Below are 22,061 nucleotides of genomic sequence, written 5' to 3'. Positions count from 1 at the left end.
ACACGCCCGTACACACACACACACACACACACACACACACACACACATAGAGGGATACACATACACGCACAAGTCCATGTGAGGCCGAGAGGAACCTGTCCACGCCCACTCACCAGGAGCTGGTCCTCCTTGATGACGGTCAGCTGCTTGGCCCACTGCCCGAAGCGCTTTTTCCGCAGCAGGAAGGCACATATCCTGCAGTCCCTCACCAGGTGCATAGAGGCCTCCTCTGAGGGCCACTGGTGTGTGGGCTGCAGCCCCTTCCCTTCTTCCTCCTCTTCGTCGTAGGACTCGTAGGAGCTGCTCATTGCATCCGAGTCATTGTCTGCAGGTGCCATGGGAAAGGACCTGCCTCTGTGCCATCACCCGGGAGGCAGCCCCTCTGCAGGGATCCCTGCTCTGGGTCCCCGGGACCATGAAGGGGTGGGTGTGAGGTGTGGTCACAGTAATGACTAAACCCCCACGTGGATGCTGAATTTTACAGATTTACCACTAGCTTTGGGGCCTTGGTGACTTCACTTCTCAGAGCTTCAGTTTCCTCATCAGTAAAACGGTCATAAAGAATAATAGTATCTACCTAATCAGGCCGTTGTGAGGATCAGTGAATGCAGAGTGTTTAGCCAAGTGTCTGGCATTCGCTGAGTGCTCAGTAAACATCAGCAATTGTCACTACCGCATCATCTTCACATCTGTTGTCTCAGGTCATTCTCGTAGTAGTCCAGCAAATCCCCATTTTATACATAAGGAAATGAGGCTCAAAGAGAATGAACGACTCAGCTAAACTCAGTCATCCAGGATCAGGGCAAGGGTCCCAGTGGGAACTCCTGACTCCTATGCCAGTGATTTTTCTACTGAATCCCAGGATCACTGAGAACAAGGGCTTTGGGGCCACCACGGTGATACTAGGAGTTAAGGGGGTGGTAGGCACATGCACGCCAAGGGTCAGGTCAAAGCCTGTTCCTCGAGAACAGAAGCTGACTGAAGGCCCACCCGGTACTTACAGGAGTTCTTCAGCTCCCCGTTCATCCTGGTTGAGGGGTAGCTGCTGTCTGCATCCTCGTAGTAGCCGTCCATGATGGAGTGGGCTGGGCTGCAGCCATCTGTGGGTTTGGCAGAAAGAGCCAGACTTCGGAGAAGTGCAGGTAGATTCTGGGGCCAGGGCTGAGGAAGACCCTCGATGCCGTGCCCTTGCTCAGGGCAGAGAGAGCGGCATTCCCTGCAACATCCTGGTCAGGGTGCAGGGTCTCCTCTGCATCTTGTCTGCTCTAGCTCCCTCTGTGCTCCTGTCACCAGCAACTGCCCTGGTGGGCTCTGTAACAACTCCAGGCCTTGTTCATGCTACTCCCTTTACCCTCTTATTTTCTCCCAGAGAACTCCTACTTACCCTTCAAGACCCAGCTCAAAGATCTTTCCTTTGACCTTCCCAGGCAGAGTGGTGCGCCCCTCCTCAGTGACCCCAGAGCATTGGTGTGTGTACATGTGTGTCTTGGTTACAGCTTGATCCCTGTACTGTACAGAGTGGTATCCCAGCACCTGGGCTCAGACCCTATCCCTGCTCTGCCTCTGCCTCATTTTCTGCCACGTCAACCCATCTGCTCACTTCCTAATACATCTCTCTCGTCAAATGGTTCTCCTCAGCCCCTGCAACTACAAAGGAGGAAATGGACTAAAGGAGATGATAATCATACATATAAAAGTGAATACAGCAGCTTCCTATGCTGAATTTTTCACAACACATTCCCATTCAGGGACAGCACAGTACAGGGATTGGGGGGTATCTCAGATTTTATTCTGTATCAGAATTACCAGGTATCTTTTTAAAATACAGATCCCTGGATTGTATCCCCAGATGTTCTAATTCACTGGTGTGGGTTAGGCTGAGGAATATGCATTAAAAAAACCCCTCAATTATTTAATAGGACATTAAAAAACATATGTAAAAATAGAAAATATATTGAACTCCAAGGAATCAGATTTTTTTTTTTTTTAAACATCTAAGGTTATTTTGATGAGATGGGCTCTGGAGCACACTCTGAAGTTCAGTGGGTTAAGGGCATGTCCTTTAGGATTGATCATATTTGAATTTAAATCTATCTCAACCATTTACTGAGTGACCTTGGAAAGAAAACCAGTTTCTCTGCATTTCAAATTCTTTACCTTAAAGTGATAGGAACAGTTGCCACTATGGATTAGTTATATAATGCATATAAACTCTCAGCACAGTGCATGACACATGGAATGTTCCAGAAAAATGCCAAATATCATTATTGTCTCCTTTGATTTCCATAACGCAGGGATATAAGTATCAGCCTCATTTTACAGATGAGGAAACTGAGGCCAGACACAATTTGCTAGTGATAGAGCCTAGATGAGAACTGAAGTTGCCAGCTTAGGAGATAGAGGCACACCCCCTCCTCCAGGAAGCCTTCCTTCTCCCAGTCCAGCTCACTCTCACACCACACCGTTCTTCAGAGCACTGCTCTGGGCTCCCAGCCCCTGCCGTCCATCTGTTTCCGGAGGAAAGTTCTCAGCAACTGGGACATCCAGTTCTATCTCCCGCCTGAGGCTCGGAGCTGGCCTTTCCCAGCAGGCGCATTGAGGCCTCAGATGCTGGTGATATGCCTTGTGAGGTGGGCTGGGGGAGTCAGGGCCAGGGGTGGTGGTGGGGGGAGGTATAATAGGGAAAAAGAAGGGGGCACCAGGGCAAAGTGCTCGAACACCTGGCAGGGCTGGACGCTGTGTGTAAGAGGAAGGATACTCCATGATCGGCTTGGCGCTTTCTCCCTGGACAAGGTCCCTGGCCCTTCCTGAGACCCTCCCTTCCCTCCTGCCCCCGGATCCCCTCTGATCCCAGAGGCGGCTTCTCTGCCCCAGATGAGAGGGGACTGAGCTCCCTGGGGAGGTGGAGGTGCCTCATCTAGCTGAGGGTCTTGACCTGGAATTCAGGGCCCAGCAGCACTTCATCCTCTCCTTCCTCCCCTGTTCTTAAGTGGATGAAATAAAGCCACCTGTTCTCCATACAAACAACTGCTTTCAGTGACATTTGATCCCAAGACTGTCAAGGTTGAAGATAGCCACTGACCACCTGGTCCAACCCCCATTTCACTTTGTTTTAACTTGTTTAGTAATCATAAAAATAATATACCACAATGTCCCCAAAGTGGAAACTACCCAAATGTCCATCAACTGATGAATGGATAAACAAAGTGCGGTATATTCATACAATGGACTATTTTGCCATGAAAAGGAAAAAAGTGCTGATACATGCACTGTCGTGGATGAACCTTGGAAACATGCTGAGTGAAACAAGCTAGAATCAAAAGGCCACATATTGCTTCTCAGCCTTTTGGCTAAGATCAAGTGTAAAAGGCCACATATTGTACAATTCTACTATAAGAAATATCCAGAAAAGGCAAATCCATAGAGATAGAAAGCAGATTGGTGATTGGGAGGAGCTTAGGGAAGAGGGGAATAGGGAGTGACTGCTTAATGGGTATGGAGCTTCCTTCGGGAGTGATGAAAATGTTTGGGAACTAGATAGTTGTGATGGCTGCACGACACTGTGAGGCTACTCAATGCCAGTGATTGGACATTTTTAAATGGTTGAAATGGTCAATTTTATGTTAAATGTATTTTACTACAATAAAAAATATATATGCCCATGGTGAAAAGCACGATCAGCACAAAAAAGTATGAATGGGAATGTGTTCCTTTCACCCAGATTTCCGTTCATTTCCCATGGTTTCTTGCACATCCTAGAAAAATTGTTCAGATGAATGCATGTGTGTGTATCCCATTAAAAAACAAGTGGAGTCATGTTATATGTAATACTCTGTATTTGATTACTTTCAGTGAATATCTCTTAGAATTCATTAGTGATCAGCACAGACGGACCTATTTTCTTTATTTTTTTTGTGGTTGGACAATATTCCACTGTGCTGCTGAATAACAGGATAGTAGCACACAAACGTTATCTTACACAAGGTCAACTTGTAGGTCACCCAAAAACCATCATAGAATTCCTTGTATGGAACGTTAAGTCCCTACACCCAAGCCAGTGACTTAACTGATCCTCAAAGAACAGCCATCTGTTACAACACTGAAGAGGGAGTATTTAGGTTAGTACCGACTTCAGTGCTAGGGACTGTGTTGTATTGGTCCTCTGTGTGCTTCCAGCCTAGCACATTTACATGTGTGTATCTAGCCCCTCTTTCTTATTTTAAGGGTAGGGGAACAGAGGCCCAGAGCGGGAAAGGGGATTATACAAGGCCACACCGAACTGGGACTAGAACGCAAGCCCCTGAGCCCTGGGGTCACACACATTGGCCCGCCTAGGCTGTCACTAAAGAGGCCAGGTGCTCGGGCAGCTCCTCAGGAGGTGGGCATGGCTGGGTGGGTGCCAAGCTTGGAATTTCAGGAGAGGAGCCTGCAACCACTTACCCTTGACTCCCTTGGGTCTAGAACTTACTGTGGGAGCTGATGTACTCGGGGGACTTGCCAGGCCCCAGGGGAAGGGCCTCCTCATAGTAGTCCTCGGGTGGAGGCCTGTTGGGGAGCGGTGGAGGCAGGTCGGCTGCCTGGAGGGGAACGAAGGAGGTGTGTGAGACCAGGAAGGCCAGGAGAACAGAGGGGAGCAGCAGAGTGATAGGAAGGGGGCTGGGGAAAGGGAGGCAGGAGTTCCCAGAAGGCAGAATGCAGTCTCTGAATGTGAAGCCATAACATCTAACAGACTTGCAGAGGGCAGAGCTGGGAAACCTTAAGTTTATTTGGTTGGTCCTGTGTTTCTTATCCAAATTAGTTAAGCATCAAGGCTCCTCTGAGATGTCTAAAAGTTTTGTAGACTGCCACATAGAAATAGTTATACTTGAGTGAGCACATACAGAATTATCAAAAGTTACTGTGAGTTGTGCAACACTTTGCAACTATGTCTACATACTTGTGAAGAACAGCAGGACAAGTAAATGCGAGACATGTTACTTAGCAAGGCCAAGAGTTTAGGCTCTGGGGAAACTTGCCCTAATTCCATGACCCCAAGGCTGGGCACCCTAGATATCATCTAAACCTTCATTCTGTAGGTGAAAAACTCAGGCTCAGAGAGCGGAAGTGATTTGCCTAAGGCCATTCAGCAGCAGGGAGGAGGGCAGAGGCCACCCAGCTTCTGGTCCAGGTCTTTCCCCATCACTCCACCTGTATTACTGCAATCAGAAGTTTGGGTGGGGAGGTCCTCTGGGCCTGAAGGGACAAGTCAGATCACAACCTTATCCCTGCTCAGCATGGGCACAATGAGCACGAGTCATTAAAATGTTCTCATGGCATTGTTTTTGTCCTTAACTACCACATGGAAGAGAGAACAGGGTCCTGTATAGCCAGGTGTGTCCTCAGTGTTCGGGAGAGAGCTTCCCTTGACCCCTCCAGAGGGACCGAGGGCCTGAGGTTCTGAGAACCCAGGCTGTGACTCACATGTTTCAAAGATGGGCTCTTGGCTGGCTCAGGGCTGGCTCCTTTGCTGGGCTCCCCATCATCTTCTGGCATGTCCCGAAGGTCACCCAGGTCACAGTCTAAGGAGCATAAGCCATTGGGCAGAGAAGCTGAGGATGAGCATGGCAGAGCAGGAAGAGGGCTGGATTTGGGGTCAGAAGGCCTCTACTGCCTCCTCCATTAGTAATCCTGAGCAAGTGGCTTCATCTCTCTGAGACTCTCATCTGTAAATTGGCCTTGTCTATCTCCTGGGGTTATCGAGAGGATTTTTGTACAGTGCTTTGGAAATTTTCAAGGGTTATGTTATGAAAGTATGATATATTCCCTAAGTCTGGTAGTCCCTAACGCTCTCTCACCTGACCCATAGCTTTCTCCCTGTGCTGAATAGTGCTGTCTTCCCTTGAGAGAGAGCAGGCATTGCACACACCCTGCACGTAGCCCAGCTCAGCTGCTCCCACACCCATGGTGCCACTGCTAGTCCATCACAACCTCATTTTCTGCTGAGCTGCTGGACTGCTCAAGCCAGGGTCCCAGGCGGCCACTACCAATGGATGCAAGTAGCAGGAGAGACAGAGCCCTATGTGCCATACCTTCATTGGCCTGTGCTTTCACCCTCCCATTCCTCAAATCTTGGGGATGATTTTCCATAACCATACAGGTTTTGACTAGACTTTCAGACCTGGCAGGGCCCAGAGAGGCCCAGGGACATGCCTAACGTGACTCGATGTTGTAGTGTTGGCGTCGGGTCCAGGTGCAGGTATTTCCCTGCGCAGTGAGGACCCTTCCACAGATAGAGGTTGGGAGAGGATCACTTTACCAAATTCTTCAAAGAGGGACTCCACGAAGCTGGGCCCGGAGTGGAGGTCAGCTGTGTTCACATATAGGTAGGAGACATCTTTTGCTGTGAGGAAGGAAGAGAACATGCCAGCAGTGAGGACGGAGGGGCCTGCGGCTGCTGACTGTGAGGAGGGGCCAGGTCTCCCCTGCCCCACTCAGACTTCTGTCTCACACAGGACACAGCACTCAGCTCGCAAAGCATGTGCACAACCGAAATGATTTCTCTAATTTTCAAACTTTGTTTTCATGTTTACATTGTTTCCGAGGATCTCCTTCTCCAAGTGGAGAAGGAGTTCTGTATAGAAAACAGAATACAGGGGCTGCTCTGGAGATGGCCAGGGGACAGGGCCTCCAGAAAGCACAGCTGGCAAACTTATCGCCCCTTTCATCCTCCCACAGTCCTGTGATGGCAGCCGATGGCATTGACCTGTTTTATCACTGGGAAGTGAGGCTCGAGAGTCACTCAGTAGTGACTTCCCACTACATCACTCAGACTCCTCCCACAGTGCCGGCCATGGACACAGCTCATTAGAGTTCACTGAGCTCTTGATTCCCACATATCATCTCGTGGGCTGACTGGGGTGTAGAGAAAAGGCTGGAGCAGATGAGGTCTTATTGTGGGGCAGACAGTGAGGCAGAGAAGCTGTGGGAAGCAGAGGGCGGAGCATGAGTAATGATGTGGGTCGGTGTACAACTCACAGAGATGAGTGTGTGTGAGTGTGTCTGTGTATAGCAGAGTGTGATGTGTATGTGCTGTGTCTATCTGGTGTATGTCAGACTGCATGTGAGGATGTTGTGTGTTGTGTGCTGCGTGTGTGAGTACATGCTGTTGGTGAGAGCATGCTGTGAGGGTGGTAAGTGTCTTCTGTAGTACATATTATGAATGTGCTATGCATGTGAGTGAGAATGTGTTGTGTGCATGAGTGTGGCATGTGGTGTGTATGTGAGTATGTGTGGCATGTGCATTGTGTGTGTACGAAGAACACAGCCAGGGTTGCGATGGAGAAGGGCTGAGGGAGATGAGGACAATGGCCAGGCCATGCAAAGTATCGAATGCCATGCTATGAGGCTTAGGCTTCCTCCTGCCAGCAGGCCCTGAGGAATTACTGAAGGTTCTTGAAGAGGTCCAGGCAGAGTGCTGATGGCTGACCTGGGAGGGGCTGCAGGCTCTGCAGGAGGGAGGCCACAGCCATCTTCTTCTCCAGGGTGGTGTCGCTGAGGTACTCGTGATCCAGGAGGCTGAGCAGCCCTGTGAGCTCGGGGAGCAGCTGCTCTAGCACTGAGGAGGAAGCATGGTCATGACTCTGTGTCTGGGATCCTGGCCTCACCCACCAGAGCCAGGGAAGCAGGGGCCAGAGGGCAGGGTTGGGTATACAGGGAGACCTCAAAGGCCCTCATACAGCTGTCCCAGTGCTGGTTGCCCAGCCTCCCTTAGGAGAACCCTGCTCAGTTAACTGTGACGTCCCTCTAGGCCTTCCCACTCTGCCTGAGACCTCGCATGGCCTTGGACCAGGTTTACTCTGGCAACTGAGCCCAGGTAGCTAGAGCAGTGGCACTTAGGCTTCTCTTTGTCCCAGTATGCCCTCTGCTTTGCAGGCCCAGGGGTCCTTCCTCACTGCAGCTTCACGTTCAGTGCAGGTCCCAGGCTAGAGCCCCTGGCCATCCAGGACACAGGCAGGAAGGGAGCCTTCCTGTCCCATCAGTTCATATACTTCAATCTCTGGAACCTTCTGTTTCCGGTGCCTTGGCAGGAGCCAAACTAAACATTAACCCTTCCCACCCCAGGCCCCAAACTATCATCACCACACTTTCCACACTATACCAGTGTTTTTCAAACTTGAGTATATAGAGGAATTAGCTGGGGATCTTGTCGAAATGTAGATTCTGACTCAGGAGGTCTGGGGTGGGACCTGAGAGTCTGCATTTCTGACACGCTCCCAGCCGCTGCCGTTGGTTGTGACCACTTGGAGTTGCAAAATCTAGAGCGTGGAATCTTTTAAAGACTGGAGCATGCCAAGACCATGATGTCATGAGTATCTCCCTGTCCATCAGAGTGACAGAGACTTGGTTTGCCTTAGAGCTGAAGATTAGGCTCATTATAGCAGTAGAATTTTTTTGTAACTCGCCAACCACTTGTGCATAATAATAAAAGCTAGCTTGTGCTGAACAATTACTGTGAGCTGTGCTCAGCCCTTTCATACTTATAGTCTTATTTAAATATTAAGACTTATTATCTCCATTATATGGAGGATGAAACTAAGGCTCAGAGCAGTTAAATAACTTATCCAGAGTCACACAGCCAGCAGAGCCTTGATTGAATCTGGTTCCCTCATACTGTTCCTTTAACCATAGCACCATATTGCCTGGTGGTATTTTATAGTCCTACCAACAGGTTTTGAGATAGGTCCCATGATCATCCCTGCTTTTTAGATGAAGAAACCAAATCTCAGAGAAGATAAATAACTTGCTTGAAGTCACAAAGGGGCAAGCAGAAGAGCCAGGACTTCAGATCTAGTCTCTAGACTGTCACCTCCATGTACTTCTCCCCACCCTGGGCCCTCCTGAGGGAACGGTGAGACTCTTGACTATAGCTGTAGGGTCTGGATGGGTAAGAGGGGCTATAACATGGTGCATAAGAAAACTGGCTCGGGAGCCAGACCACCTAGCTTCAAGCTCGGTCTCCATCATTCATTAGCTGTGGGACCTTTGGCAAGTTATTAAGTTTGTGACTTTCTTTCCTCCTCTGTAAAGGACAGTAATAATAGCACCTGCCAGTTAGGGTTATTGTGAAGATGAATTATGCCATGCACAAAAAGTGCCTTGCCCTGTAAATAGTAAATGCTCACCCCAAGTCAGCTATTTATACTGTCATTATAGTGTCTACCGCACTGATCTGTGCTGTGAGGATCTCTGTGTCTGTCTCCCTCAGCAGGCTGTGAGGCTCTCTAAAATGTAGACTGTATTGCTAATCTCAGCTTCTTTAGCATCTAGTCACGGGACTTCTTAGTGTGGATGCGTTATATGGGTTTGATGAGAGGGAACAATCAGATGACCACGCAAGGACTTTTAAAAAATGGAAATCTTAAGTATAGATGGCGATACTTATTGGAAAAATGTGATGTTGCAATCTCTCTGTGGCATTCTGTCATCACCTCAAATTTGTTGGAAATGAGCTCAAGGCTGACACTGACAGCTATCACCTCGTAAGCTCTCTCTACTTCACTTAGAGCACTGAGGGACTTTTCTGCAACGTCTCATTTAATTCTCACAGCACATCTGTGAGTAGGTCCTATTGGGATACCTACGTCCTAGAAGAGAGGGAAGCTATGGGATGGTTGCACAGCTTGAAAGGGGTGAGGCCAGGTTGATTCTAACTTTGTGTGATTCTTAGAGCTACTGAGTTCCACAACTGCAGGGGGCACCACGCACCTAGAGCCCAAGTGAACCTGCTGTCTCCAGGGCCTGAGCCCTTGCAACGCCATATGATGGAAGCTTCTGGATGGGGCGTGTCCCTCTTTGAAGTGAGAAATCGTTTAAAATCATTTTAGCCCATCGTACCCTCCATCCCTCCTTCTTTCTCCCCCTCCCCTCCCTTCCTTTTTTGTCTTCCATTTCTCTTTGGTGTGAGGTTCCAGAGATTTCTTCTTGCTGCTATCAGTAAGTGCCTATGTGTGGTAGGATTCCTGCTTCTAAAACTCTTCTGCTTCTAATTTAAGGTTTGTTATAATAGTTTCGAAAGTAAGAACAATTAGGTTCTGAGTGAGTTCTTTGCATTTAAAGGGATGAGCGACAGTAACCAAGCTTTGTGACACCTGGTTTTTTTTTTTTTCCTTGCCCTTGGTGGGGTTTCTAACATGGGACTTTGACTTCTAAATGTTTTTTTGTTTAACTACGATGTGATCACCAAAGTCCAAGCAGTGCAAAGGAGGATGAGGGAACTGAGTGGAGAATCTGGGTGGTGCGAGGAGCTGCCCAGCGCGTGTGGTGGTCTCTGCAGCCTGGAAGGACCTGGCAGGCAGCTGAGGGAGAGGCGTTTTCAAAGTGCAGTTGGCGAGGGAGTGTGAGCCATGGGGGAAAGCTCAGCTTGTAGGCAGCAAACAGGCAAGAACCCTTCCCTAGAACAGAGCAGTTACCGTATGCTGGGCAGTTATCATGCATCATCTCATTCAGTCCTCATAAACCACAAGAGGTACATTGTATTGCTATCTGTGCCCCACAAGGGAGGAAACAGAGGCTCAGATAGGTGAGGTCACCCAGCCAATAAGCAGTAAGGTTGGGTCTGGAGCCCAGGTCTTTCTGACTTCAAAGCTTTATCCCCTGCTCCTGAATTCTCTATCAGAAGACTTTGGCTTAGAGCAGCAGAGGCCAGGCTGGGGAGGGGAGCAGGTGGGCAGTCCCTCAAAGCCCTCCCGCTGAGAGCTTTGGGCTGGAACTTCAGTGGGGTTCCTGACCTTGGCGGGGGGGTTCCCTCACTAGACTGAAATTGTAGGACTGATTTTTTCCTCTGCCCACTGGCCTCTTTGAACTTCAGAGCTTTAACTGTGAGGATCTCACAGAAGAAAAACAAGTGACTCAAAGCGTATACCTAACTTAATAGCGGGGCCTCATTCCAGGGAGAACCATATACATCATGGATACAGGAAAGCTGTCATCCAGCACTGGGTTCTTCAGGGACAATACAGAACTCCCCCCTAAAAGCTAGCTTTCAGGTACAGTGAATACAGAAGTGCCTTTGATGGCAGCTTTGTCTTTACCTCCAGAGAATTCAAACCACAGGGATTTAAACCATCAGAGAATTTAATTTGGAGAGAAATCATATGCATACAATGCATATGACAAACAGTTCTGCCATGGCTCATATATACTCCTAGGACAGCAGCCTCAAATTTTAGCAAGAATAAGACTTTCCCAGGAGGTTTGTTGGAAACACAGATTCCTAGACCTCTTATCCAGAGAGTCTGATTCAGCAGACCCTGTACTGGGACCCAGGAATCTATATTTTAATAAGTACTCCAGGTGATTGTGATGCAGGCAGTCCAAAGTTTGATCTGTGAAAAATGCTGCACTGGAAAACACATACTACAGGGCATGTCTGTGAACATAAGGAACACAGAAAGACCTCCCTCATTCCTTAAAAAGTTATCATTAGACATCCCCTTCTGAAATGACCAAGAGTCAAGGGGGGAATAAGAATCCTACAAAAGGTTGTAACTAGCTGGAGCTTGGAGTCTTGCTTGGAAGAGCACAGTGATTAGGCTTTGGGGTCAGACCTGTGCAAATCGGAATTCCTATGCTGCCATTCTTGAACTGTGCAAAGATGGCATGTTAGAGAACTCTGAGCCCTAGTTTTCTTATCTGTAAAGTGAAAATAATAGGACTAGGTCAGGTCATGCTTGCGAACTGCACTCACTCAGTGAGGGCTGTGTTATTGTTGTTGCTGCTTTTCCTGGTACTCTCCAGAACTATGCAGACTCCAGAGTAGTGACCAGATTCATATTTAGCAATAGATTTGCTGTAGTTGTTGTAACAAGCTCCACGAGGACAGGGACTGTATCCCAATCACAGTAGAAGCCTAACAAGCATTTATTCAATGAGCACGGTTCTAACTCTCTATTTAAAGATGCAGAAAGTGAGGATAAAGGAGGCGGTTTGACTTAGCTATGGTCACACAACCAATTGAAAATAAAAGTATCTAGTGTTGAAATCACACAAAGCTTGGTGCTTAGAGGAGTCATAGAAGAGTCCAGGCTGTGCAATGGGCCTCTCTCCCAGCTCTGCCATGTTCCAGCTGCGAGCCCCGGGGGAAATGTCTTAACTTTGCTAAGCTTCCAGTTCTTTATCTGCCGACTGTGTGGTTAATAACAGTAGTTACTTCATATGGTCGTTACGAAGGTGAAATGAAGCGATACGTATGGTGCTCAGTGTACTTGACAGGTACCTTGTTCTTTCATATGTGACCACCCTCCAGTTTCAGGGCAGTCGTAGGCACAAGGGAGGGGGTAAGAGCACTCATAGGATTCTGCAAGCTCCATCGTATGCACTGTTTACAGTTCCGGGCCTGACATTGAGCTTGGGGTGCTTATGGCAGTAGGAGGTAGTGGATCTTCCCTCGGGGTGCTCGCATTCTAAGGACTCCCTTCATGTCAGGTGGGGAAACAACATCTTCTAGTTGGAGGGGCAGTAATGCAACTCAGAAATCCTGTCCCTGCCTTCTCCAGTCAGGAAAGATCTTTACTAATTCCTAACCTGCTCCCTCCCATCTTCAGTCCTGGTCCAGTTCATTTCTGCTTTCTAAGGACAGCCTGGGACATCAGGACAGGACTGTCTTTTATGTCTTAAGTTTATTTAGAGCCACGAATAAATTTCATTGATCTTGTTTGGTTTAGTCGAACCTCAGGGAGGTACAGTGAATTCCAGTGAGGAAAAAACACAGGAAGAAATGGTTTAATCATTGTTTATAAGTCTTCAATCTTTCACTATGTTGGACAGAGAAGCACAGAAACCCAAGATGGGCGATAATTGTTCTCTGAGATGCAAAAAAGTTTGCCAAATAAAATTAGAAGCCTATTTAAAAATAAATCTAAGATTAGACCACAAAGTGCTTATTATTTCTGGTGAATACCCAACTAAGACTAAAATGAATTTTCTCTCTGCTTCTCCACCCACCCCACCTAATTGAAACTGAAAGGTATAGAGCAGAAAGTAAGCCACAGGCAAAAAGCACTGTTGCTTGCTCCCAGTACCACAGCTCTGGTCCACATCCCTGATGTAGCCTGAGTGAAATCTTCAAGCAAAAGGCGTTCAGCACAGCCCGTCTGATTTCTAGCGCAGGGAAGGTTGGATATATTTAGAGATCTCAATGGTAATGAGTCTAATTTCCATGACAAAAGAGAAGGGAATAAATTAAAGTTCAGCAAACCACAGGAATAACAACCCTGTTTCAGCTTCTACCAGGTCAGCTCAGTGGGCACTTTGACTTCTGATCTCATTCCTGGTCACCTTTTAGACTCTGGAATTTACAAAAATGCTTGGAAACAGTTTGCAAGTTACAATTTCATTAACTGCAAAGCAATCGGAGAAAACACAATTTTCCCTTTCCCCACCTCACTATTTGACAAGTCTCTTTAGGACAAAGACAACTCATCCTTTTTTGTTTTCAAAGTCAGAGGAAATGCAATGAGCATGAGTTAAAGATGGAAAATAGGAAGAGTTGTCAGAATGTGGTTTTATGAAGGGCCTACAATTTTTCTTTTGGTTTACTCAAATTTCCTTTCTCATTTCCAAACAGCAGAATAACTCAATTTCCATCTCATAAAGGCTCTTGACCTAGAGAAAGAACTAGTGCATTACCTTAAAAATTTTTGATTTTTAGAGATGATTTTAGAGATGATTTTAGAGATGACTTTCTGTATGTTGTGTTTTAACAAGCTAGCACATTAATGAGGTGTAACCCATGATAGCAGTGGAGAGGAAAGTCGCGCTGGAATGGAAAGCAGTACACTTAGCAAGTGTGACTTCAGTGTTTGGATGGGTGGAAGGAAAGGAAAAAGAACCTTTCTTGTGGTCTTCCAACCCTGCAGGCTCATCCAAAGAGACCTCCCTCCAGGCTGCCTTCAAGCTCTGTTCCTCAGCCTCTTAACCCAGGGCTTTTGTATATGCTGTTCCTTCCGCCTATCACAACCTCCTTCTCATGAAACCAGTAATGTTCCCCTTCAGCTCTTCATTCACTCACGACTTCTTCAGGGAAACTCTCCTTGTCCTCTTGACCACATCCATTCCCCCTATTTATGCTATCATAGCATCATTCTTTGTGTGGTACTTCTCATGGTGAAATATTCTATTTACCTTTGTATTTCTTTGATTAAAGTCAGTTTCCCCCACATGAGCCTGAAATCCCTGAGGGCAGGAATAGTGCCAGCTTATGCTAGTGCCTGATACAGATAAGTGCTTAAGTATTTGTAGAATGAATGAATTCTTGAAGCAAACTTTTCTTCTGAGTTGATAAAGTGTATGTGATTTTAAAACCATGTCTGTCTTCATAGTGGCTTAGCATAGTAAAAAGGTGCTTAAAAAAAAGAAAAAAAAAAAGAAAGAAAGAAAAAAGAAGTAACAGAAAGTCCTGGGAATAAAAGGAACCAGAAACTCAATTTCTCACTTAGCTGAACTCACCAAACCTTGTTTGGTTGAACTTGTATCCCTTGTGTGAATATGGCTGCCCATTATTTAATGATGCCATTTCCTAGCTGTGCACCTTTAGAACACTTACATAACTGCTCCATGCTTCATATACATACATCGGTGACCTATGAGCATATCCACCTCATCAGCGAGAATGAGCCCTAATAGATGAGAATGTGCCTAGAACAATGTCTGGCACATTGTAAGTACTCAATAAATGTCAGCTATTTACATTACTCTTCCATTACTATTATGTAAGCCATACCCTACTTTAAGAGATTTACATGTATTATTTACATAATTTCATTCTTATGACAAGGTGGGCTAGTCCCATTTTTCAGGTATAATAACTGAGGCTTTCTGAATGGGAAGAATACTGAGGAGATACTTAATGATGCTTCCCTCAGTGCTCCTTCAGGATGCTACTTCTATGTCCAGCTCTGGGTTAACCTGCAGGGAGGCCCCCAGCAACACAGGTGAGGCCAGTAGAATAGCCCCTTCTATTCTTCCCCTGCCCATGGTCTTTTCCAAGTTGCTGCAAATCTACCCATGTGGGGCAATGGGGACATCCCACTTCCTTCCTCTGAATTTACAAGCATTTCTCTCTGAATCCAACTGAAGGCCAAACAGTGGGCAGAACATGGAGGAGTCTGCACTGGTTGGACTAGCATTGTTGATCACTAAAACCAGCACTTCCTGTTGTCCCAGGGTGTACAGGGGAGACCATGGTTCATGTGGACTGGAAAAGAATGAAAAAAGAGTAGCAAAGAAATCCCAGCTTCAAAACCAGTGCCATAGTGTGGACTGCTTTCCAGGAGTTAAATATAGCCCTGGTGTGAGGGAGGGCAAGGGGGATTGAGGTCACCTTGGAAGGCTTTTGTGTGTTAATTACAGCTCTGGCAGGAAACTGAATATCCTTTATGTTGAAGAGAATAGTCCAAGTTTGACTCTATGGGACAGAAACATAGAATCCTGAGGAATGGAGGTGGGAAAGAAGTGGGAAGATTTGGGATTTGGCATGAGAAGATCTGGTTTGGGTTCTAACTCCTTCCACTTATTAGTGTGGAATTTGGGGGAAACTCATTTAACCCCCCTGAGTGTCATTTTCCTCTTCTGTAATGAGGGGTTTAGAATTCCCATGTGTAAGTTTGTGCCAGGGGGAAATGGGGAATGGTTGGGAAAGGTTTTATACACTGTGGGGATTATTATTAGGGATGATAGAGTAGTACAATTCTTTGATCAATTGTTATTTCAGGAAGGCAGGGAGGCTAGAGGTCAGGAAGGTCAGAGGTCAGTGGGGAAGCAGGTTGTGGGGTTATTTCTGGGTGATTCTTTTCCCATGAGTCAGGCTTATTGAAGCCTTGTATCCTTTTTTTTTTTCCTTAAAAATTAAATTTATAGAGGTGACATTGGTTAATAAAATTATATAGGTTTCAAGTGTACAATGCTATAATACGTCATCTGTATATTTGCATCCTATTGGCCTTTCTAGCAGCAGCTCTGCCCAGGTCCTGTCTTCTCCCAGCAGAGCCCTGGGCCATCAAGGAAGCTGTAGTTCCCTCTCAACAAGCCATTTCCAGACAAGAGGGGGTGAGGCAAGCCACTGACTTCTAAGGAAATAACTTTTGGCTGTGGTACTGGGCTCTCCCAGAATTGTTCCTTTGTCTACAGATTCCTCCCTGTTTAGCTCACAAAGGAAATGGTTCCAGGAGGAAGTGGAAAACTGTGACACACACATTTACCCCCCCACCCCCCACATACAAGATGGCAGCTGTTTCCGTTTTGAGCAGTCTGCACTATCTCCTTCACCCAAAGCTTGGGAAAACAGAAGCAGTCTTGGGGAGTGGCCTTGGATACCCAATGATAAAAGCAGGTAGTATTTTTGAGCTTTTAAGTGATGTTCCAGATGTTGTGCTAAGCATTTTGCATGGATTACCTCATTTAATCCTCGTAATGACTTTGTGAGGTAGATACTATTTTTACCCTCTTTTTTACACATGAACCAAGTGAAGCTCAGAGAGGCACACTTATTTGTCTAAAGGCATGTAGCTAACAGAACCAAGATTCAAATGTAGGCCTAACTTTAAAGCCTAAGCTTCTTATCGCTGCATTATAATACTTTCTGGCCTTCTTCTAAGAGGAGTTCCTTACTCCCAAAGCTTGCTAGAACCAACAGTGTGTACCTCATGACCACTCCCCACTGGTGTCCATTCATATAGTATGGGTGCCTAGCCTGAGGCCTAGATGGAGCTGGACTTTCTGCTTCTGAGAAGTTTGAGTTTGAGGACCCATCTCAACAATAACCTGGTGCAGACATCGAGAACAACTGGCTAGGGGTATGCAGATAATGCAAATAAAAGATATCCAAGAATAAAAGAGAACATTTATTCAACACTTCCTATAAGTTGGTTACTGTGCCTAACACTCTTATTTCTTTTTATAAAAAGGACTTCAGGTAGACAAAAATTGGGTTAATTTTAAACCTTGCTTAATGAGACACTGTCATCATTGGTCCATGCATGTGCTACTTTCAGTTATTTATATATGTAATCAGTGCTCATGTAGTAAGCATTTATAGATCTACCAAAAGCCAGGATCTGGACGATATCTTACATCCCATTATGATCCCATACTTCTGCCTTCCCCACCTAACCTAACTGCCATCTTGAATGCTGTATTCTTCACATAGTTGCTCTCTTTCCCTGTATAGTGTCATTGCAACTAGATGTACCCATACATTTTTTTTTAGTTGTTTTTAACTTCATTAAAAGTAATGCTATAGGTAATCTTTTGTCGCCTTTTTCTTTACTATTATACTGCTAAGATTTATCCATCTTGTTGTCTGTCATTGTATTTATTCCTTGTGTTGTGTGATATTCCCTTGGGGAACATTCTCTGTGGCTAACACTCTGTGCCTATTACTTCATTTACTCTTCACGGCAAGCCTACATGGTAGTTCTTCTTATCCTAGTTTTCCTAACAAGAAACTGAGGCCTAGAGAGGCTAAGGGACTTCCTGAAGGTCACAGGTGCCATGTTTGAATCTTTCTGGCTTCGCCCTGTACCCTGTGTTTTGGTGGAGAGAAGAAGAAGATCACAGGATCTAGAGTCCGAATTTCAGGGCTCAAGCTCCAGTTCCATACTTGCTGTATGGCCTTGGGCAAGTCGCTCATGTCTCTGAGCCTCATTTTCCTTAACATTAAAGTGGGGTGATGATAACTGCTCTACCCACCTCTCAGGCCTGTTCTGAGATGCAAATCTGACAATGACTGTGAAAAGTGAGAGCACTCTGTACCCTGAAGTTTTGTAAATTGGTAAATTTTGATTAATAGTATATGTGCCGCCTGCTCTTCTTCTCCCCAAACAACGGAACCTGTGTAGGATTCAAGAGATGAGACTGAACAGTGTCCCTATTCTGAAAGGCAAAGGGTTAGGTTGACAGTCGCCCACAGAAACATCAGTGTGATAAAAGAACCAGAAAATCATCAGTAGATGCCTCAGGCTGCACTAACAGGAACTTAGTATGTATTTATCTTTGTTAGGTTTAACGTTTTTTTAATTATTATTATTTCTTACCTATTTACAATAACTAAGACCCCACCCCAGTGCTCTTTGTTCATGGTATTTCCTCTGCATGGCTTGTTCTCCTCCAACTGCTACCCACTACTAGCTGTGTGACCTTGGGCAAGTTACTTAACTTCTCTGTGTCTCCTGCATGATGGAGATAATAATACCTACACTTCATAGGATTGTCGAGTGGATCCAGTAAGGTATTATGTTCAGTGCCTAGAGCAGTTTCTAATGAATACCAGGTTGACTGTTATTTAAAATCTCCCCTGCTCCCCAAATAGTGTCCACTCATCCTCTGAGTTGGTTTAGATACCACTTCTTCCAGGAAGCCTGTCTTGCTTTCCTGGACAGGTGAGGTCATCCTGTTGCACCCTCCAGAGCAGATGACTTGTTCAGTGTCCTTCTCCATTAAACTGTGATATCTGCCACTGTTGCCCAGTACTCAGCAAAGTAATGGATGCATAACAGGTGATTGGGGAGGGATTAACAGACTACCCAGAATTCAGAGGAAGGATCACAGAATAGGGAGGGGGCTGTAAATCCTGCCTATGACAACTGTCTCTAAGATCAGAGGGGCTCATGTGGGTGGAGAGAAAGGGAAGATGGAGCAGACTTGTTTTCTGGGCCACTGGGGGCACCGGAGGGCAGACCTGGACTAGTGGGTGGCAGCACCAAGACCACAATATTAGGTTCACTGTATAGAAGAATGTTCCAGAAATCTGAACTAAGAAGAGAGGCAGATGTCCCTTCTAAGCGGTGAATCAGTACTGGGGGTAGTTGAGACATTGGGCGACTGGGGCGAAAAGCACCCAGAATCAACCCTGGGATTTGCCCTTCCTAGCCCAGTGACCCTAGGCAGGTGACATTAACTCAGTTTTCTCATCTGTGAAACAGATAATGGGAGCACTCACCTCAGATGGTTGGGGTGATCAGAAAGGGAGATAATGTTTGGAGTGTTCAGCATTGTGTCAAGCACAGAGGAGTCCTGTAAAGTTTGGCCGTTACCACGGATATTAGCAGCCACAGGATTCAAGCATCACCCAGGGGTTAGCCTAGATGTTCTAGGTGAGAGGCTAAAGGTCAGGCTCAGAATGGCTGCCCTGACTTCTGCCTAGGTAGGAAGTCCCTCCTCTTTCCTCCCTCCCTTCCTTCCCCTGGCCTGCAGAAGTGCTAACCCTGGATTTGGTTCTGGGCTGTGCACCCAGGACTCCCAGGAGCCCAGCCACCCTGGGGCAGGCTTTGGAAGACCCTGGGGTGTTTCCTGCCTCCAGGAGGAGGGGTGGGGATCAAGAAAGTGATGGTTGAAGGTCCTGGGAATGAATGCCTTGAGTCTTGAAGAGCCCCAGACAAATGTCTCCTCTGCTCCCCCATTAGACGAACAATTCTACACAATTAATTCTATTGAAAATGGATAGTGTTTGAGGTTTCATATCTCCCTGTTCTTAACTGAAACATGAAGGTGAAGCAATCTTATACAGTCTGCTGCTCACCTACAATTTACTGCGGCCCCTACGTGGTCACCTCTTTCCAATCTCCCCCTTTTCACTCTGCCGTGAGCTTGCTGCTGCTGGCTTTAAGTATTTCTCCAAATGGCAACACTTAGCATGAGCCCCTCATGCTAACGCCTCATCAAGAGCTCCCCAGGGCCAAACACTAGTTTCCTTATGACACAGATGATGAGGGAGCTCCACGTGCTGCAAGCGCTCCCTGTGGTTTATCCCCCATTCCTCTGTTATTCCATGCCTTCCCGGGATAGGCGAGAAGAGAGAAGCTGAGGGAAAGTATTAACAGAGAGCTTGGATTCCATTGCAGTTCATTAGGGAAGGTGATCATTTACAGACCTGTATTTTAAGCATTAGCTCCCCTCCTCCCCCCGCCCCCCCCCTCCCCCATCAATTGAATGCTTCCTATGTGCTGAATGCTTTCCTTGAATGAATCCAGTTATCTCCCATGGGCAGACAGGGAATTGTTTTCTGCATTTTTAGTTGAAGAAACTCAGACTCAGGGGGTTAAGTGGAAGGAGTAGAGCTGGGATTCAAACCCAGGCAATTTGACACCACAGCCAATGCACTCAGCTCCCACATTATGCCGCCACTATTATTAGTTACAAATCTGGAGCAACACTGCCTCTCACGGACTGGGACACACCCAGTTAGGGACCTAGAGGATAAGGCCCCTCTCTTGGGAAGGACTCTGGGGTTTCATTTAACCTCTACCTGCTTCTCTGGGCTGAAGGTATGCTGACCTGATTTGTGCCCTAAGCACATTTCTGTGCCTTTCTTCTTTCCACTCTGCCATTTTCTGCACCTTGAATGTCCCCTCCTCCCCCCACTCCCACCCCCACCACAGTGCTTTTGAGGTTCTTGGCTAGAAAGTGTCCCTGGAGCCCTCTGGTCCTTTATATATTCTCTTTGATAGACAGTGACCAGATATGATCTAATGTCATGGGCATTGGTGACCAAGTCTTACTTTCTGTGCCTCACTAGGAGATTCTGGGGTGCAGGGACCCTGAGCTTCTCATCTGTGACCCCTCAGAGCTGCACCTAGTTGCTGGCCGGAGGTGAGGAAATGTGACCGGTCTCTCTGGCATTTCAGCACACTCCTAGATCAGTTTTCTTAGTTCAAGTGGAGCTAAAAAAAACTCCTCCTTGGTTTCATATCAGTTGGATCTGCTCTCAGCAAGCCCTTCAACAAGAATTGGCAGGAAGAATAAATATTTATTCTACAAATGAATAAATCTGATTTCATCTTCAAAAGAAAGCTTTAGTATAAATTATCATAATTTCTCCATTCTAAGATGACTCTGATTTTAACATGTTTTATCTATCAAAAAACAGCTTAAAAAGAAAAAAAAAAAAAAACCCCGGAGAAAAAGGAACGAATTAATATATCAATTGTAAGATATGTCCTAATTTTTAAAAAATGTGTTTTGGTATCAGTGAAGCTTAAAAATATGGTCCGATTCAATTTTTATTTTCTTCTTTTGACTCTGGTGGTCTCAGAAGAGAGTCTCGCAAGCCTTGACCAAACCACTGTGACGCATGGGCGGGTGTCAGCAGTGTGTCCTCGCTGCGTCCCAGCCCTGAACCCTGTGGGCCACCAGGTCAGCGAGGGCGCATCATGGCTGATGATGCACTCATGGAGGCCCGGAGGCCCTCAAAGGCGATGGACAGGTTTTCTCTCTAGGAGGGAGATGTCCATGCTCTGCTGATAGCTCATGGCCACATTAGTGGTTCCGTGGAAAACCAACTGGCAGTGGATTGTGTGACCTTAGGCAAGATGCTACTCCTTGAGCCTCAGTTTCCCCAGTTGTAAAATGAGGGGCATAGGATTAGATAGGTGGTAATCAAATGCTGTTCTGATGGAGCTGTGGGATCTGTGTAGCTTCCTTAGGTGTTGCCTTGGGCATAGGAAGGATGGACTGGGATGTACTCAGCGTTCTCATTTCTACTTCACCCAAAGCAGTTCTGTTGCTTAAAATTTTGTTTGCAAAAGGATTCTGGGGCTAAAAGTGTGAAAAACACTGGTAAATGGCATTCTTCCAACACTGCTCTTGAATACATACTCTTGTGTGGTCTAAGGACAGTGCTTCATTCTTCAGTCTGGACACACCCTCAGAATCCCTCTCACCACAGTGCTCTAGGCAGACACTCTCAACTCTACAATCTAACTCAGGGTTGGCAAACTTTTTCTGTAAAGGTCTAGGTGGTATGTATTTTAGGCTTTGCAGGCCATATATGACTTATATTGCAACCATTCAACTCTGCCCTTGTAGTGAGGAAGCAGCCATATACAATACATAATGAATGAGCATGGCTGTGTTCCAATAAAACTTTACTTACAAAAAGAGGTGGCAGGCTGGATTTAGTCCACGGACTGAGGTATATAGATCCTTGCACTATAATTCTTTGACTTAACAGATGAAGAAGTTAAAGCCCAAAAAGGGGATTCAAGGAGCTGGGTATGACTGGGATCCTTGTCTCCTGGATAGCGAGCACA

At 46.4% G+C, this 22,061-nt stretch overlaps 1 protein-coding gene and 1 long non-coding RNA gene across 3 annotated transcripts in view; one reads left to right on the top strand and one right to left on the bottom strand.

The window, feature by feature from the left end:
- Positions 1–22,061, bottom strand: part of AFAP1L1 (actin filament associated protein 1 like 1) — a 57,742-nt gene that overhangs the window by 25,801 nt on the left and 9,880 nt on the right. For both annotated transcript variants that reach the window (XM_006906377.3, XM_006906378.2), the window contains exons 2-7: positions 7,466–7,594; positions 6,296–6,379; positions 5,461–5,558; positions 4,469–4,577; positions 1,002–1,100; positions 114–325 (exon numbers count right to left, since the gene is read on the bottom strand). In XM_006906377.3, coding sequence (XP_006906439.1) covers positions 114–325; positions 1,002–1,100; positions 4,469–4,577; positions 5,461–5,558; positions 6,296–6,379; positions 7,466–7,594 — 731 coding nt within the window. The remainder of the gene's footprint in view (positions 1–113; positions 326–1,001; positions 1,101–4,468; positions 4,578–5,460; positions 5,559–6,295; positions 6,380–7,465; positions 7,595–22,061) is intronic.
- The window catches only part of LOC112475219, a 57,775-nt gene that overhangs the window by 28,468 nt on the left and 7,246 nt on the right, over positions 1–22,061 (top strand). The window lies entirely within an intron of this gene.

The sequence above is a fragment of the Pteropus alecto genome, unplaced genomic scaffold, assembly GCF_000325575.1.
Source record: "Pteropus alecto unplaced genomic scaffold, ASM32557v1 scaffold40, whole genome shotgun sequence".
NCBI classification, from domain to species: Eukaryota; Metazoa; Chordata; class Mammalia; order Chiroptera; family Pteropodidae; genus Pteropus; species Pteropus alecto.
Note: the sequence above shows the minus strand (reverse complement) of the source record. Positions and strands in the feature narration are given on the sequence as shown.